Here is an 18,406-nt window from a genome sequence, read left to right on the forward strand (position 1 = left end):
TAAAGTGAAATTTTTTATCTTCATAGAAAATAATCATAATCATAGTATAACTTTTCCTATCTTCTACGGAAAAATTTAGAAGTGAACTTTAAATTTTTTATGTCTTGGTACTATTATTGTTCAGGTGAAATATTTTGAATATAACTTTAAATTTGACTCTTTGAGAAAGGTCGGAACGTAAAAAGTAAAAAAATACCATGTTAAAAAATTCAAGAAAGTATTTACAAATTGGGGAGGGGACTCTTTGAGGTTGGAAAATGGGTTTAGGAATGACATTATGAATGGAACTTGTTCAGAAGATATAATAAAGCCATAAAAAAGTATTAAAAAAATGGAGAGGGGACTCTTTGAGGGGCCCGGGGAGGGTGTTTGGGGGACCCTTGGGGGAGGGTGTCCCTTGTGTGTCTCAATGCACAAAAAATATTAAAAAAATGGGGAGGGGAGGATGGGGAGGGGTAGGGGGGGAGAAGGGGAGGAGGAGGGGAGGAGGAGGGGAGGAGAGGGGGAGGAGGGGAGGGGAGGGGGTTGGGGGGAGGGGGTTGGGGGGAGGGGGAGGTGACGGTGAGGAGTGGGGAGGAGAGGGAGAGGGAGGGTGGGGGGCCCTTTGGGAGCCTGGGGGACCTTTGGGTGCCGGTGGAGGGCCTTTGGGGGTCCTGGGGGCCGGTAGAGAGCCTGGGGGACAGTTGGAGACCGGGCGATAGCCTGTGGGACCCCGGTGGTCTTTTGGGAGCTCGATGTGCCCTTGGGGGGCCCGGGGTGGGCCTTTGAGGGTCTGGGGGGCCGGTGGGAGCCCTGGGAACCTTCAGGGACCGGGGGGTTCCTTCTGGATTGGGGTATGGGGATTGGAACCCTTTGGATCGGGGTAGGGCGATCGGGGCCCTTTGGGGTTGGGTAGAGGACCTCACGACACTGTTCAAATAGAACTTGTTTACTATAACGACCACACTCAAAACCTGTTCTAAAACCCTTTCTAAAATCATCTTTTAAAACGTCTCTAACGGTTTCGCCGAAATAATTCCATAACCTATCTAAAACCGTTTCGCCCAAATAATCCCCAAAAAGTAATTTCTGTGTGTTACTTTTGTTTTTTGGCATCTCTATGCTTTCAAATTTCAAATTTCTAGGAAACCCTTTCCTACGTTAATCTCTTCATCTCATAAATGTTCCTAGCTAAACTATTATGGTTTCGATAGAATATCAATTTACCTCTCCGACTTAAAGCTCCGTGAAGCCGTATTTAAAAATAGAATTTCTATCTCTTTAGACTCCCGCATAATTCCAAGATAACAAGTGATGTCATTTATGATTCCTGACACTAAAGATCAATGAAGCCCTATTTAAAAATAGAATTTTATTTTTTCTCTCTGTCCTAAAGAACGTTTATCCCTCAGACCTAAGATTAAAGAAGCCTTAATGTTTCTTAATTCCCTCTTCGTGAATCAACAATTTCCCCGCCGATTATGTAAATCCCTCAGGCCTAAAGATTAATGAAGCCATGTTTGTTTCTTAATTCCCCCTTCGTGAATCAATAATTTCCATAGCGATTATGTAAATCAATTTCTCAGGTTAAGCTAACCAAACAACAATGAAGCCATGTTTGTTTCTTAATTCCCCCTTCGTGAATCAATAATTTCCCTAGCGATTATGTAAATCCAAGTGAGAAAATTCCTGTTTTTTCATTCTCACTGAGAAAACCATATAACAGACATGAATTGCTGTTGACATCCATAAATGTGACAAAGTTCCTGTTTTTCAAATTCACACTGACAAAAACCATAAAACATCCATAATTTGATGTTGACATCCGAGAAAAACATCAAATAAATCGACCTTGGAAAAAGAGGTCATTGACCCCATTACGTAATCATTCTCCCTAATGACTCTATGCCCATATTTGGTGCCCCGTCAGTATTCTATGCCCATATAAGGAGCCCCGTCACGAGCTCATGATAGGGTTCTACTCATATGGGCAAATTGAATCCGAGATTTTCACTTCCCTTGTCTATTCCCATATAAAGTAAGGAAAGTCAGATTTAAATTAATGACAAATTTGTTAATAAATGGAAATTTTGCTCATAAATGAAATTTTTGTTAAGATTTGACCCGATTTTTTTGGCGAGAAAGAGGGAGGAGGGTTGCAAAATCAATATTTTGCCCCGGTTGCAAGAGAGGACAGACCCACCATTGGAACCATGAGAATGTATAGATAGATGAATAGATACATTAGATACTTTAGTAGTGACTGAACTAGACATTTCGGTATCTTAAACCTACAACTGCAAATTATGTAAATTGAGACTAAAAGAAATGAGAATTAAACACAATAAAATTAAGATCTGTCAATTAATACATCTCAATTTCCAATCGAATGATGCCCCTTTGAGGTTTGTACGACGACCCCTTCTATATGAAGTGCCTCTGGGAAAAACTAACAATAATAATAAAAAAAGCTTTATGAGTCTACTGCTCTTTAGGGACCTCCCCCAGGCTACTCAACGTGTCCCCAGGTGACGATAGGGGAACTCCCTACATATATGTAGCGTACCTCCATAGGAGGCACGGACCAAGGGGGGGGGTCAAGGGATCCATATTAGAAACTGGGGCACCCTCTCCCGGGGACATAAATACAGGTGGAGGAGGAAGAAGGCCCCTCAAATGTACACTCAACAGGGCCCACCGGCGTGTTCAAACGCCCAATTAGTTACAAACCTTCTCCCAGTAATGGGTTAACTTGCATGGTGACGCAGAACACCAGCGTGGGAGGATCCTCTATAGGAGGACCACTGTAGCATGGCGTAAGATCCATATCTATGGAAAATAGCCTCTGCAAAGGGCTGCCTCGAACCTTTCGGGGTACATTCAAGACTGGGGATCTTGCGGTCAACTGTATCCCCACTTCAGGAGTGGCGCCCCTCGAGGAAATTATAGCCTTGTAAACGACACAGCATTCACACGGGATTCTGATTAATGGATAATTCTTTAGGGCTTTATCTGTTTTGACGGGCATTTCCGGACTGTAAAACCTCTTCCTAGCTAATCTGTCTACTATAGGTTGCCTCCCCGTAGTAGCATAATATTTGTAGGCAAGAATATATAATGAGTCGGAGGTAATAGGTTTGGGACTGTCTGTGCAGAATTTTGACTCTTGTTGATAGAAGAGCATCGTCAAGTGCTGAAAACCATTTTAGTAGTATTGATATGCACAGTCCTAAGACAGGTTGCATAATACGTCCATATACTCTATATTATGGACCTACAAAGTGAGCAAACACGTCATATTTTGGAAGTAGATATTCAGGGACAAGATCGTATAAAGCGACCAGACAAGTTTCTGTGTCAACACCCATTTTACTGGAGCACTATTAATTACTATCAACTATACAAAACTCGTCGGACCACTTTCTGCAGTTAGAAAGACATATTTATATGCCAGACAGTTTTCTGAGGTGAACAGCCAAGCTGTGCGTGTAATAGACTGATAGCTAGGTTTAGTGATTGCACACATTATTACAGATATCAAAAAGTTGTATTATTTGCGTAATGCTAACTCAATTTGCGAAAAGCGATTCCATTTGCATAACTCTGCTCTGAATGATCTTAACTGGTGATTTAATAATAGGGGTAAAACAGGCTTCGAGATTTATTTTAATTGGATTGTATAAAAGGGTTAAACTGCTTACCAGTTAAGGTAAGTCTGAGGGGGAAGGGTGGTAACTCTTACGCAACTTAACATAAATTTGGAATAACATCAATGGTATCAATCTATGGAAACAATTACTGCTGACAAGGTGATGATAGGACTTGACTTAGCTTTACGTACCAGTTAAGTTAAGTCTGAAGGGGTGCTATCTCTTACATAATTTAATATATATTTTGGAATATCATCATTGGTAGCATTCTACGGAAGCGATTACTGTTGACAAGGTGGTCATGGGACTTGAATAGCTTTACTTCTTGGCTGTGTTCTGTATAATACAAAACTACTATTTGAGCAGTGTTGCCAAAATAAAATATGCTTTAGCATTGGGATATGCTAAAAATTTGAAAGCAATAGTGACGTAGACATCAAGATGAACTTGTGATTTGACTTGTCTTTACTTTTTTGGTACGTTCTGTATAATGAATAGGTACCAATTGAACAGTTTTGTCAATATAATATATGTCTTAGCGTTGGAGTATGCTACAAAGTTGCGACTAATATAGATGTAGATGCTAAGAAAAGAACTTTATTAAAGAAATTCAGAACAATCCTTAGAAATAAACTAGTGAGATGATTATGGGTTTGAACCATCAAGGATCGCAACCATCAATGACCCTAACCACCAAGGACCTCAACCTCCAAGGGTCCCCTATCCCCAATCTCCAAGGGGCCCCTCCCTCTAAATTTTTGGGCCCCTCCCCCATTTTGCTATATTTTTTTGAATTTTTTAAACTTTTTTTTTACTTTTTTTTAACATGATATTTATTCTTCAAATTTTTTTTACATGTATTAGAATGACATAAAACATACTTAAAGTATAAAAAATTCACTTTTAATATTTCCCAAATTCAAAATGAGCATAATATTCCGCAAGGTGTTGCAGGGTAGTTCTGGTAGTAAAAATACGAGTTCCACTGTTCAATGTGACGTGGATGGTATGGGGCAGGCGTATAATGTCACGATGGTGGGGAGGGTTTAGTGGAGCATTATAGTAGGCGTGGCTTGCAAAAAATTGAGCCACCGGATTGAAGCATAATTTTAAACAAGAAATGTCTGAAAAAAGTCTTCGGAATGATGAAGGGGGAGTCAGAAGGTGCTGCAGTGCAGTAATAGTGTGGCAATGTTGCGTGAATTGTTTGGATTATTACGTTCTAGCAATGAAATGTCGAGTTCCTGCTATTCAAATAAAAAACAGTGTTGAATTCAGATTCATGAGCTTATTTTCGGTGGGAAAAGTTGAAAATTTTCTAGAGGGGGATGAGTGGGTGATTCTACGTGGATGCTCTAGGGGCAGGCGCGTAATACAATGGTGTTGTGGAGTGTTTTGTGAACCATCATGAATGGTTTGGCTTGAAAAAACTTGAATTACCGGATTGAAGCATAATTTTTAACAAGAAATTTCTGAAAAATGTCTTAAGAATGTGTCAGATGGTGCCACAGACCAGTAATAGTGTGGCACTGTGGCGTGAATTGCTTGGAGTATCACGTTGTAACAATCAAATTTCGAGTTCCCGCTGTTCCAAAATAAAAAACAGTGTTTAATTTAGATTCACTAGCTTGTTTTCGGAGTGAAACGGTTGAAAGTGTCCTAGGGGGAGATGAGGGTTAGTGTCACGTGGATTTCCGTGTAAATTTCGTCGAAATTCAAGGGTCGACACAACTCCCCAGGACCCAGGGACAGGCGTTGTAAGTTATACTCTGGAAATATATATGGTTCTTATAGAAGAGATGCTTGTATAAACTTCAGAGAGAGCTCATTTGATTGAAAATAGAAAGTTATACTTCACTTTTAAGGAATCAAAAGAGACCCAAGGTTAGTTAAAGAAATTAAATAAACAATCAATGCAGACAAACATACAATATATATTATTGTAAATTAATAAATGAATCTTAAAACGAGTGAAACTTAAATTGAATAAGCAAATCAAGCTTGAAACGAACAAAAATCACTATAAACAAAAGTTGGGTATCACCTCCTTCTCTCACTGTAAAAGTCTAAAACCTACAGCGTCATTGGCGCTTTACTGAAAATATATGCGTCTTGAACAGTCTTGTAAAGTATAAACAACATCAAATTGAATATTTGATGTATAATGATATTAATTGTTGAAAGATCCATCAGTTCAAAAATTTATTTCACTGTTATTTTATTTTTATTTTCAATTCTGTCAGAATTGGAAAAGAAAATATTTGTAATTAAATTCTTTTTCAGTTAAGCGCCAATGACGCAGTAGGCTTTTGGTTTTTATTTACAGTTCAGGAAAGAGGCAGTATCCAAACTCTTGTTTGCAGTGAAACTATATTCGTCTTGAACAACTTTAAAAAGAGGTAATAAATTAAACTAAATATCTGATATATAATGATATTAATTGCTGAAAGCTCACGTGTAAGGAGGGGCTCTAACAGGAGCAACCGGGGTGCGCAATAGAACATTCATTTCCATCCCAGGCCTAAACAAAAAGTGTAGTAAATGTCTGCTTTATTTCTCACAAATTCTAATTATAGCGATTTTGAAAAGAGAGGGGGGCCTATTTACCCCTTCTTTAGATGAATAAGAATATCTTTTGATACTTTATATTCCATTTAAATGCTCTTAATTTCGAATTAAAGTATCTTTTTAGCCTTAGACGGGTGAATAGTGTTAGTTTTTAAAGCTTTTTCTTTGTGCTTAAAATATAGCTTAGCTCTTTTTTGCTTAAAATACACCTTAGCTTTTTTATGCTTAAAATGCCTTTTTTTATGCCTCATTTCCGGGTGAGTAATTTAATTTTTCTCAATGACAAAACAGAAACATTTATTTTTATCCTAAAACTAGAGACTAATTATTGACAGGTTTATTTCTTGCAAGGCGTGTATTAAACCATTTGATTTTTCTAGAATGGTAAAACATTTGATTTCTAAGCCTAGTTTATCACTCGCAAATTCTACTCATTGCTTTCTTGGAAAGGGAGGAGGAACCTGTTTTGATATCTAGATTTTAAATTAAATTCCAATGCTCTTATTTTCAAATTCACGTATTTTATCTGCTATTTAGGTGATTAATAGTTTAAGAGGCTTTCATAAAGTTTATGCTTTCAATAAATCATGTTTTCTTTTCTTCAGTAGAAGGGGGAGCTATTTTCCAATAATGCAGTATACTAAATTCTGTTTTCTTTTCTAGCATTTTCCCACCATCCTCCCTCCAAGCAAGAGGGCAATAGGGAACGCAGCGACACCGGTGCAACGGATAGAAATGGCTTGCCCATCCAACTGCCATGTCGACTATTCAAGACTATCAGTTATCAAATATGCCAATGCTTTTAGACAGACCCTAGGACATGCCCTCAGGCAATTCGCAGCCTCATTTGTACAAGAGCATGAAATTACTGCCCCACCTATAAGGAAGTTAAAAAGCGAATGGACAGCTTCCAGCTTAATGGTGAGCTCCTCCATCCGGCCAAGGTCAAGTTGCGGCCCTTGCCATTTACACAACGGAGTGATGATACCCTTGCTCAAATCACACCCCCACCAGTTCAAAATTTTACTATAATTGTAATGTTTATCTTCAATATTAAGTACAAAAGAAGATATTTGTCATAGAATTGGTTTTTAGTAAAGCGCCAATGACGCAGTAGGTTTTAGACTTTTACAATGAGAGAGGGAAGTGATACCCAAACTCTTGTTTGTAGTGATTTTTGTTCGTTTCATGTTTGATTTGCATAATCAATTTAAGTTTACTCGTTTTAAGATTCATTTATTCATTTACATTAATATCTATTGTATGTTTGTTTGCATTGATTGTTTATTTAATTTCTGTTCGTTTTCAGTTTCATTTATACTTCAATAGGAATTTTGTTTTCATTTTAAACTTGATTTTCATATTCAATCTAAGCATTACTCGCTTTAAAAAATGCTTCATCCCCCTTAAGAGTTCTTGTCAACAAAGCTTGAATAATTATGCTCTAATTAAGCGAAATAGCGATATTAGTTCCCAACAGATGTTTGCCAGAGAGACACGGTAGATTTAATGCATATTGATTTTGAAAATATGAGGGAAAAATTATATTTTTTACATAAAAATGTATAGTTATTAGCTAAAAATAATAATTATCATCGAATGGGGTGGGGGGGCGGGGCTTTGAGGAGGGGGGTTGGGAAATCCTAGAGACTCACCTTTTGATAACGGTAACTATTTATTTATTTTTCTTGGAATTGTTTCGTCTATATTGCCTAACATTATCATATTAGGCAATAATGTGACGTGAATAAGTACCATAATGAAGTAGATGATGCTTTAAAACTTTACCTTTAGTCAGCTTCAATCACGAAAGCTTATAGGAAACTAAATAAACTAGGAAAAATAGTGTTGTTGGTCATGCTCCGTTCCGCCAACACCAAATGTTTGCCAAAATGGCCTCTGGTTTGATTATTGAGCTTCAATAGCTCTTCAAAGGAAGTTGTTTAGTCATTTTAGTTATTAAATACAATGATCTCTTTATAGCGCTTAATTGTATGTGATGTCATAAATTGAAGAGCCGCTCTGCAAAAAGACGATCAAGTATCCAAGGAAAATGATTCCACAAGTTGCACTAACTTAAGCCGTAGAAACTTCATCTACATACTTAAAAATATTGAAAAAATCTCGGTACTTTTCTGTTATAGCGACCCCATTCAAGAAGTGAAGTAAGGTTAATCCTAATGACAAATACCAAATTGTGATGAAAATATAATGCTTTAGAAACAAATTTGAGCTATCAGGGGGGGGGGGGAGTAAGGTTTAGCGGGTCTGCATGCAAAATGTGTTAGCTACAATCAGGGCCGTATCCAGGATTTTTGTTCAGGGGGGTTTTACTAATTTTTGGCTTTTTTCGGGGGGGGGGGGTTACTAATTTTTGACTAATTTTACTGATTTTTACCTAGGTTTTACTAATTTTCGACTTATTTTCGAGTCGGTCAAAAATTTCGGGGGGAGGGGGGGGGTTCAAACCGGGTAACCCCCCCCCCCCTGGATACGGCCTTGGCTACAATCAGTCTGCATATTATGAAGTAAGAAGTGTTTTTAACTTCACGGTTTCGAAATACTTTACCCCCACCCCACCTCTAATATGGAAATATACAGCCAACATTATATAAGCCTAATGTATTCTGTTACCCGCCACTTGTTTTTCACTTGTAAGCTAATTATCACCTAATACAGACAGGTGAAAAATCGGTTCTAGGTCTATTCTCAAGTTTTACACAACATAATTTTTGAGTGGGGTTGCTAAAACAGATAAGTACAAAAATGTCGTTGTATACTTATTCGTATGCACTCAGAGAAAGCTAAGCTAATTAAGCCATGAACATGCAATTTTTGTAATTTTTCAAATTTGATTTTTATTAAAATAAAGTAGAGGGTAAGTTGGCAGTACATATGGGCAAATTGAATCCGAGATTTTCACTTCCCATATCTATTCCCATATAAAGTAAGGAAAGTCAGATTTAAATTAATGACAAATTTGTTAATAAATGGAAATTTTGCTCATAAATGAAATTTTTGTTAAGATTTGACCCGATTTTTTTGGCGAGAAAGAGGGAGGAGGGTTGCAAAATCAATATTTTGCCCCGGTTGCAAGAGAGGACAGACCCACCATTGGAACCATGAGAATGTATAGATAGATGAATAGATACATTAGATACTTTAGTAGTGACTGAACTAGACATTTCGGTATCTCAAACCTACAACTGCAAATTATGTAAATTGAGACTAAAAGAAATGAGAATTAAACACAATAAAATTAAGATCTGTCAATTAATACATCTCAATTTCCAATCGAATGATGCCCCTTTGAGGTTTGTACGACGACCCCTTCTATATGAAGTGCCTCTGGGAAAAACTAACAATAATAATAAAAAAAGCTTTATGAGTCTACTGCTCTTTAGGGACCTCCCCCAGGCTACTCAACGTGTCCCCAGGTGACGATAGGGGAACTCCCTACATATATGTACTGTACCTCCATAGGAGGCACGGACCAAGGGGGGGGGGTCAAGGGATCCATATTAGAAACTGGGGCACCCTCTCCCGGGGACATAAATACAGGTGGAGGAGGAAGAAGGCCCCTCAAATGTACACTCAACAGGGCCCACCGGCGTGTTCAAACGCCCAATTAGTTACAAACCTTCTCCCAGTAATGGGTTAACTTGCATGGTGACGCAGAACACCAGCGTGGGAGGATCCTCTATAGGAGGACCACTGTAGCATGGCGTAAGATCCATATCTATGGAAAATAGCCTCTGCAAAGGGCTGCCTCGAACCTTTCGGGGTACATTCAAGACTGGGGATCTTGCGGTCAACTCTATCCCCACTTCAGGAGTGGCGCCCCTCGAGGAAATTATAGCCTTGTAAACGACACAGCATTCACACGGGATTCTGATTAATGGATAATTCTTTAGGGCTTTGTCTGTTTTGACGGGCATTTCCGGACTGTAAAACCTCTTCCTAGCTAATCTGTCTACTATAGGTTGCCTCCCCGTAGTAGCATAATATTTGTAGGCAAGAATATATAATGAGTCGGAGGTAATAGGTTTGGGACTGTCTGTGCAGAATTTTGACTCTTGTTGATAGAAGAGCATCGTCAAGTGCTGAAAACCATTTTAGTAGTATTGATATGCACAGTCCTAAGACAGGTTTCATAATACGTCCATATACTCTATATTATGGACCTATAAAGCGAGCAAACACGTTATATTTTGGAAGTAGATATTCAGGGACAAGATCGTATAAAGCGACCAGACAAGTTTCTGTGTCAACACCCATTTTACTGGACCACTATTAATTACTATCAACTGTACAAAACTCATCAGACCACTTTCTGCACTTACAAAGACAGATTCACATACCAGACAGGTTTCTGTGGTTAATAGCCAAGCTGAGCGTGTAATAGACTCATAGCTACGTTTAATGATTGCATACATTATTATAGATATCAAAAAGTTGTATTATTTGCGTAATGTTAACTCAATTTGCAAAAAGCGATTCCATTTGCATAACTCTGCTCTGAATGATCTTAACTGGTGATTTAATAATAGGGGTAAAACAGGCTTCGAGATTTATTTTAATTGGATTGTATAAAAGGGTTAAACTGCTTACCAGTTAAGGTAAGTCCGAGGGGGTGGTAACTCTTACGCAACTTAACATAAATTTGGAATAAAATCAATGGTATCAATCTATGGAAACAATTACTGCTGACAAGGTGATTATGGGACTTGACTTAGCTTTACTTACCAGTTAAGGTAAGTCTGAGGGGGTGCTAACTCTTACGCAATTTAATATAAATTTCGAATAACATCATTGGTAGCATTCTACGGAAGCGATTACTGTTGACAAGGTGGTCATGGGACTTGAATAGCTTTACTTCTTGGCTGTGTTCTGTATAATACAAAACTACTACTTGAGCAGTTTTGCCAATATAAAATATGCTTTAGCATTGGGATATGCTAAGAAGCTGAAAGTAATAGAGTCGAAGTCGCAAAGGTGACCTTGAGAGTTGACCCAGCTTTACTTCTTGGTTGTGTTCTGTATAATACACAAGTACCATTTGAGTAGTGTTATCAATATAAAAGTTGCATTAGCAATGGAGTATGCTAAAAATTTGAGACTATTAGAGATGTATATGCAAAGAAAAGAATTTTAATAAAGAAATTCAGAACAATCCTTAGAAATCCTTAGAAATCAACCAGTGAGAAGATTATGGGTTTGAACCATCAAGGATCGCAACCATCAATGACCCTAACCACCAAGGACCTCAACCTCCAAGGGTTCCCTATCCCCAACCTCCAAGGGGCCCCTCCCTCTAAATTTTTGGGCCCCTCCCCCATTTTGCTATATTTTTTTGAATTTTTTAAACTTTTTTTTTACTTTTTTTTAACATGATATTTATTCTTCAAATTTTTTTTACATGTATTAGAATGACATAAAACATACTTAAAGTATAAAAAATTCACTTTTAATATTTCCCAAATTCAAAATGAGCATAATACAGAAATGTTAGTCATGACTTTTACTATTAGAAAAATAATGATTGTAGTAGCACTTTTTTATAGACTGAATTTTCTGGACTAAAAAAATAATTCAACGTTTTTCTTAAGTATCTTAAAATGACATGAAATATGCTTGCGGCTGGATCAGTCGTACTCTATGCCTGCTCATAGACACGACGCGGCTTTCCCACTGGCAGTCTATGGTAGGTTATCGATACTACCTAGTTTATTGCATGTATTAAATCAGTAATTTTAACGCAGTGGAGGGATAAACACATAAGTCATATCTTTAAAAAAGTGAATATGAAGCATTTTAAGAAAGTGTGTTCACATGATAGTGTTATTATAGAATTGAATGTTGACAAGGAGAAGTATTTGAACTATGAAACAAGTAAAAGTGGTAGCACTATCGGAAACGTATGCGTTCATTGTCATGACAGTAAGGAACTAAATACCTTTCGAGTACCAAAAAAATTCAACTCCTATGTTGGTGGATATGCGAGATTGAGATCTCCGGAGATGATTGCTCTTAAAGAGAATGCCAAGATAAAAATAATCGTTGATGATAGAGGACAACTCCTTACTACTGTTGCTGGTAACAGATTACCTACTGGTTCATTCTTTCGTCAGATTTCAGGTAATAACATTCAAAGGAAGATGAAAAGAAGACAGGGTAACTCTTTAAATAATATTATAAATAATATCTTGTGTACGTGCCGGAACTGTTTCCCGTGTAAAAATAATGTGGTAAGAGACAGTGAAATTGCCAGAAAAATAAAAAGGGTATTGGTGGAAAGTATAATTATGAAATATAAAGTTGAACTAATCGGAAATAAAGTCCCAGCAAACGTTACTACCATTAATAATCAAACAATCAATGAAACATATAATACAAAAGACGAAACTCATACTGAATCTGTCATTGAAAAACCAATAAAAACTGTGTATGATTCAAAATGGAATAATTATTATTCTACTGATTACGAACTAAGAGAAGACAATAGCTACAAAATCAAGAGAGAAAATGGTGAACTATTTTATGGAACATATTCAAAATGTCCAAAGTTATTCATTTATATTAATAGTGCATTATAATAAATTTTTTGTATTAATATTCTATATATCATTATTTCATTAAAAATATATTATGCATTACATTGTTATGTGTTCATTATTTTTAGAGTATGCTACCATATCAGATGTTTAGAATGTCTATTAAAATATCGGAGACGTAAGACAAGGAATTTGCATACATCATATGTCGGATAGATAGGTTAACATAGAGAAAAGCTAAGTATCAGGATGAATAAATTCTTTATCAACATCTTTTATCGGATAGGTCAGGATAAAATTGACAAAATCTAAGTATCAGAGCGAATGGATTCTTTATCCATCCTTTGCCGGATATGTTGGTAAACATTATCAAAACCTAAGTGTCAGAGTGATGAAACTCTATATAAACATCTATTGTCAGATACATGGGATAACATTGAAAAAATCTAAGTATCATAGGGAATAAATTTTTTCTATCAACATCTTTGTCAGATACATCGGATAAAATTGACTAAATCCAATTATCAGAATGAATAAATTCTTTATCAACATCCTTTGTCGGATACGTTGGATAACATTGTAAAAATCTATGCTTAGAGTGAATAAATTCTTTATCAAATTCCTTTGTTTAATACATCAGATAACATTCACAAAATCTAAGTATCAGAGTGAATGAATTCTTTATCATCGTCTTTTGTCAGATATGCTTGATAAAATTGAGAAAATTCAAGTATCGGAGTGAATAAATTCTTAATCAATGTCTTTTAACAGATACGTTTGATAACACTGACCAAATATAAGTATCATAGTGATTAATTCTTTATCAACTACTTTTGTCGGATACATAAGATAACATTCACGAAATCTAAGTATCAGAGTGAATAAACTCTTTATCATCTTCCTTTGTCAGATATACCTGATAAAATTGAGAAAATCTAAGTATCAGAGTGAATAAATTCTTTATCAGTGACTTTTGACAGATACTTTTGATAACACTGATAAGATTTAAGTATCAGAGTGAACCAATTCTTCATGAACATTTTTTATCGATATAAATTGTCGGATATGTCGGATAACATTGACTAAATCTATGTATTAGAATGAATAAATTCTTTATCAACATCTTTTATCGGATAGGTCGGGATAAAATTGATAAAGTCTAAGTATCAGAGCGAATAGGTTCTTTATCAACATCCTTTGCCGGAAATGTCAGTTAATATTATTAAAACCTAAGTGTCAGAGTGATTAAATTCTGTATCAACATCTATTGATAGGTATATGTGATAACATTGGCAAAATCTAAGTATCAGAGTGAATAAATTTTTCCTATCAGAATCTTTGTCGAATACATCGGATCGAAAAAATTCTTTATCGACATATTTTGTCGGATACACCGGGTAAAATTATCAAAATCTAAGTATCAGAGTGATTGAATTCTTTATCAACTTCCTTTGTTGAATACGAGTATCCCAGAGCAGTAATAGTGTGGCACACTGCTGGGAATTGCTTGGAGTGTCACGTTGTGGTAACGAAATGCATGACACGTATATAGTCTTGTGTTGGTGGGGGGGGGGCCTTTTGGGGGTTATTATTAAAGGCTAGGCTTGCGAAAACTCAAACCAATGGATTGAAAGCATAATTTTTAGCTAAAAATGTCTGAAAAATGTCTTAGGAATAGTGTTGTGATGTAAGAGGGTGCCGCAGAGCAGTAATAGTGTGACACAGGGATGGGAATCGTTGGAAAATAATAGCAATAGAAAATATATCCATTTAGGGTGTTCAAACGCTAGAAGACGCTTAAAATGTTGATGACGGGTTCCGCAAGGTGTTGCAGGGCAGTTCTGGTAGTAAAAATGTGAGTTCCACTGTTCAATGTGACGTGGATGGTATGGGGCAGGCGTATAATGTCACGATGGTGGGGAGGGTTTAGTGGAGCATTATAGTAGGCGTGGCTTGCAAAAAATTGAGCCACCGGATTGAAGCATAATTTTAAACAAGAAATGTCTGAAAAAAGTCTTCGGAATGATGAAGGGGGAGTCAGAAGGTGCTGCAGTGCAGTAATAGTGTGGCAATGTTGCGTGAATTGTTTGGATTATTACGTTCTAGCAATGAAATGTCGAGTTCCTGCTATTCAAATAAAAAACAGTGTTGAGTTCAGATTCATGAGCTTATTTTCGGTGGGAAAAGTTGAAAATTTTCTAGAGGGGGATGAGTGGGTGAGTCCACATGGATGCTCTAGGGGCAGGCGCGTAATACAATGGTGTTGTGGAGTGTTTTGTGAACCATCATGAATGGTTTGGCTTGAAAAAACTTGAATTACCGGATTGAAGCATAATTTTTAACAAGAAATTTCTGAAAAATGTCTTAAGAATGTGTCAGATGGTGCCACAGACCAGTAATAGTGTGGCACTGTGGCGTGAATTGCTTGGAGTATCACGTTGTAACAATCAAATTTCGAGTTCCCGCTGTTCCAAAATAAAAAACAGTGTTTAATTTAGATTCACTAGCTTGTTTTCGGAGTGAAACGGTTGAAAGTGTCCTAGGTGGAGATGAGGGTTAGTGTCACGTGGATTTCCGTGTAAATTTCGTCGAAATTCAAGGGTCGACACAACTCCCCAGGACCCAGGGACAGGCGTTGTAAGTTATACTCTGGAAATATATATGGTTCTTATAGAAGAGATGCTTGTATAAACTTCAGAGAGAGCTCATTTGATTGAAAATAGAAAGTTATACTTCACTTTTAAGGAATCAAAAGAGACCCAAGGTTAGTTAAAGAAATTAAATAAACAATCAATGCAGACAAACATACAATATATATTATTGTAAATTAATAAATGAATCTTAAAACGAGTGAAACTTAAATCGAATAAGCAAATCAAGCTTGAAACGAACAAAAATCACTATAAACAAAAGTTGGGTATCACCTCCTTCTCTCACTGTAAAAGTCTAAAACCTACAGCGTCATTGGCGCTTTACTGAAAATATATGCGTCTTGAACAGTCTTGTAAAGTATAAACAACATCAAATTGAATATTTGATGTATAATGATATTAATTGTTGAAAGATCCATCAGTTCAAAAATTTATTTCACTGTTATTTTATTTTTATTTTCAATTCTGTCAGAATTGGAAAAGAAAATATTTGTAATTAAATTCTTTTTCAGTTAAGCGCCAATGACGCAGTAGGCTTTTGGTTTTTATTTACAGTTCAGGAAAGAGGCAGTATCCAAACTCTTGTTTGCAGTGAAACTATATTCGTCTTGAACAACTTTAAAAAGAGGTAATAAATTAAACTAAATATCTGATGTATAATGATATTAATTGCTGAAAGCTCAAGTGTAAGGAGGGGCTCTAACAGGAGCAACCGGGTGCGCAATAGAACATTCATTTCCATCCCAGGCCTAAACAAAAAGTGTAGTAAATGTCTGCTTTATTTCTCACAAATTCTACTTATAGCGATATTGAAAAGAGAGGGGGGCCTATTTACCCCTTCTTTAGATGAATAAGAATATCTTTTGATACTTTATATTCCATTTAAATGCTCTTAATTTCGAATTAAAGTATCTTTTTAGCCTTAGACGGGTGAATAGTGTTAGTTTTTAAAGCTTTTTCTTTGTGCTTAAAATATAGCTTAGCTCTTTTTTGCTTAAAATACACCTTAGCTTTTTTATGCTTAAAATGCCTTTTTTTATGCCTCATTTCCGGGTGAGTAATTTAATTTTTCTCAATGACAAAACAGAAACATTTATTTTGATCCTAAAACTACAGACTAATTATTGACAGGTTTATTTCTTGCAAGGCGTGTATTAAACCATTTGATTTTTCTAGAATGGTAAAACATTTGATTTCTAAGCCTAGTTTATCACTCGCAAATTCTACTCATTGCTTTCTTGGAAAGGGAGGAGGAACCTGTTTTGATATCTAGATTTTAAATTAAATTCCAATGCTCTTATTTTCAAATTCACGTATTTTATCTGCTATTTAGGTGATTAATAGTTTAAGAGGCTTTCATAAAGTTTATGCTTTCAATAAATCATGTTTTCTTTTCTTCAGTAGAAGGGGGAGCTATTTTCCAATAATGCAGTATACTAAATTCTGTTTTCTTTTCTAGCATTTTCCCACCATCCTCCCTCCAAGCAAGAGGGCAATAGGGAACGCAGCGACACCGGTGCAACGGATAGAAATGGCTTGCCCATCCAACTGCCATGTCGACTATTCAAGACTATCAGTTATCAAATATGCCAATGCTTTTAGACAGACCCTAGGACATGCCCTCAGGCAATTCGCAACCTCATTTGTACAAGAGCATGAATTTACTGCCCCACCTATAAGGAAGTTAAAAAGCGAATGGACAGCTTCCAGCTTAATGGTGAGCTCCTCCATCCGGCCAAGGTCAAGTTGCGGCCCTTGCCATTTACACAACGGAGTGATGATACCCTTGCTCAAATCACACCCCCACCAGTTCAAAATTTTACTATAATTGTAATGTTTATCTTCAATATGAAGTACAAAAGAAGATATTTGTCATAGAATTGGTTTTTAGTAAAGCGCCAATGACGCAGTAGGTTTTAGACTTTTACAATGAGAGAGGGAGGTGATACCCAAACTCTTGTTTGTAGTGATTTTTGTTCGTTTCATGTTTGATTTGCATAATCAATTTAAGTTTACTCGTTTTAAGATTAATTTATTCATTTACATTAATATCTATTGTATGTTTGTTTGCATTGATTGTTTATTTAATTTCTGTTCGTTTTCAGTTTCATTTATACTTCAATAGGAATTTTTTTTTTCATTTTAAACTTGATTTTCATATTCAATCTAAGCATTACTCGCTTTAAAAAATGCTTCATCCCCCTTAAGAGTTCTTGTCAACAAAGCTTGAATAATTATGCTCTAATTAAGCGAAATAGCGATATTAGTTCCCAACAGATGTTTGCCAGAGAGACACGGTAGATTTAATGCATATTGATTTTGAAAATATGAGGAAAAAATTATTTTTTTTACATAAAAATGTATAGTTATTAGCGAAAAATAATAATTATCATCGAATGGGGTGTGGGGGCTGGGCTTTGAGGAGGGGGGTTGGGAAATCCTAGAGACTCACCTTTTGATAACGGTAACTATTTATTTATTTTTCTTGGAATTGTTTCGTCTTCAAAAATCTTAATGATACTAATGTAGAATTACCTTTCTCCCAGATATTTATAATATCTGGCGCGCTACTAGGGGGACACCTAAGCGTCTTCCAGGAAAATCAATAGTGTCCTATATGGGGGTGGGACTTCCATTTTTCCAGGGACTGGACATCTTCCAGGGAAATCAATTGAGTCCCATATAGAGCTTCTATTTTTCAAGGAATTGACAAAAATGGTGTAAGGGGGAACACCTGAGCGTCTTACAAGGAAATCAATAGAGTCCTATATAGGGCTTCTATTTTTTGAGAGACTGGACATCATCCAAGGGAGATCAATGGACAACTATGTTTCGTTTTGTTAGGGGAACACCTCGGCGTTTACAGGGAAATCAATAGACACCAATATTGGGCTTCTATTTTTCAAGTGACCTATTTAAAGCGTGAGGGTGTGTCGTGACGTCAGAGGGCTGTCATAGAAATTCTATATTTATTTTCCTATCTGACCGTTTAAAGGCGAAACTG

General features: G+C 36.5%; 1 protein-coding gene across 1 annotated transcript; it reads left to right on the forward strand.

The window, feature by feature from the left end:
• Positions 1-5,911: 5,911 nt before the first annotated feature.
• LOC148946541 (uncharacterized) lies at positions 5,912-17,502 on the forward strand. Its single transcript, XM_089097036.1, has 3 exons — positions 5,912-6,028; positions 6,861-7,118; positions 16,862-17,502. The coding sequence occupies exons 2-3, from the start codon at positions 6,933-6,935 to the stop codon at positions 17,228-17,230; spliced, it is 555 nt and encodes a 184-aa protein (XP_088953162.1). The 5' UTR covers positions 5,912-6,028; positions 6,861-6,932; the 3' UTR covers positions 17,231-17,502.
• Positions 17,503-18,406: the final 904 nt, after the last annotated feature.

This window comes from Artemia sp. Qi Xiang Cuo, chromosome 11 (assembly GCF_049724085.1).
Source record: "Artemia sp. Qi Xiang Cuo chromosome 11, ASM4972408v1, whole genome shotgun sequence".
Classification (NCBI taxonomy): Eukaryota; Metazoa; Arthropoda; class Branchiopoda; order Anostraca; family Artemiidae; genus Artemia; species Artemia sp. Qi Xiang Cuo.

Coding starts and splice junctions, on each gene's coding strand:
- LOC148946541 (XM_089097036.1), top strand. CDS start 6,933: ATGGCTTGCCCATCCAACTGCCATGTCGACTATTCAAGACTATCAGTT. Junction 7,119..16,861: donor GGACAGCTTCCAGCTTAATG/GTGAGCTCCTCC, acceptor TTTCTTTTCTAG/CATTTTCCCACCATCCTCCC.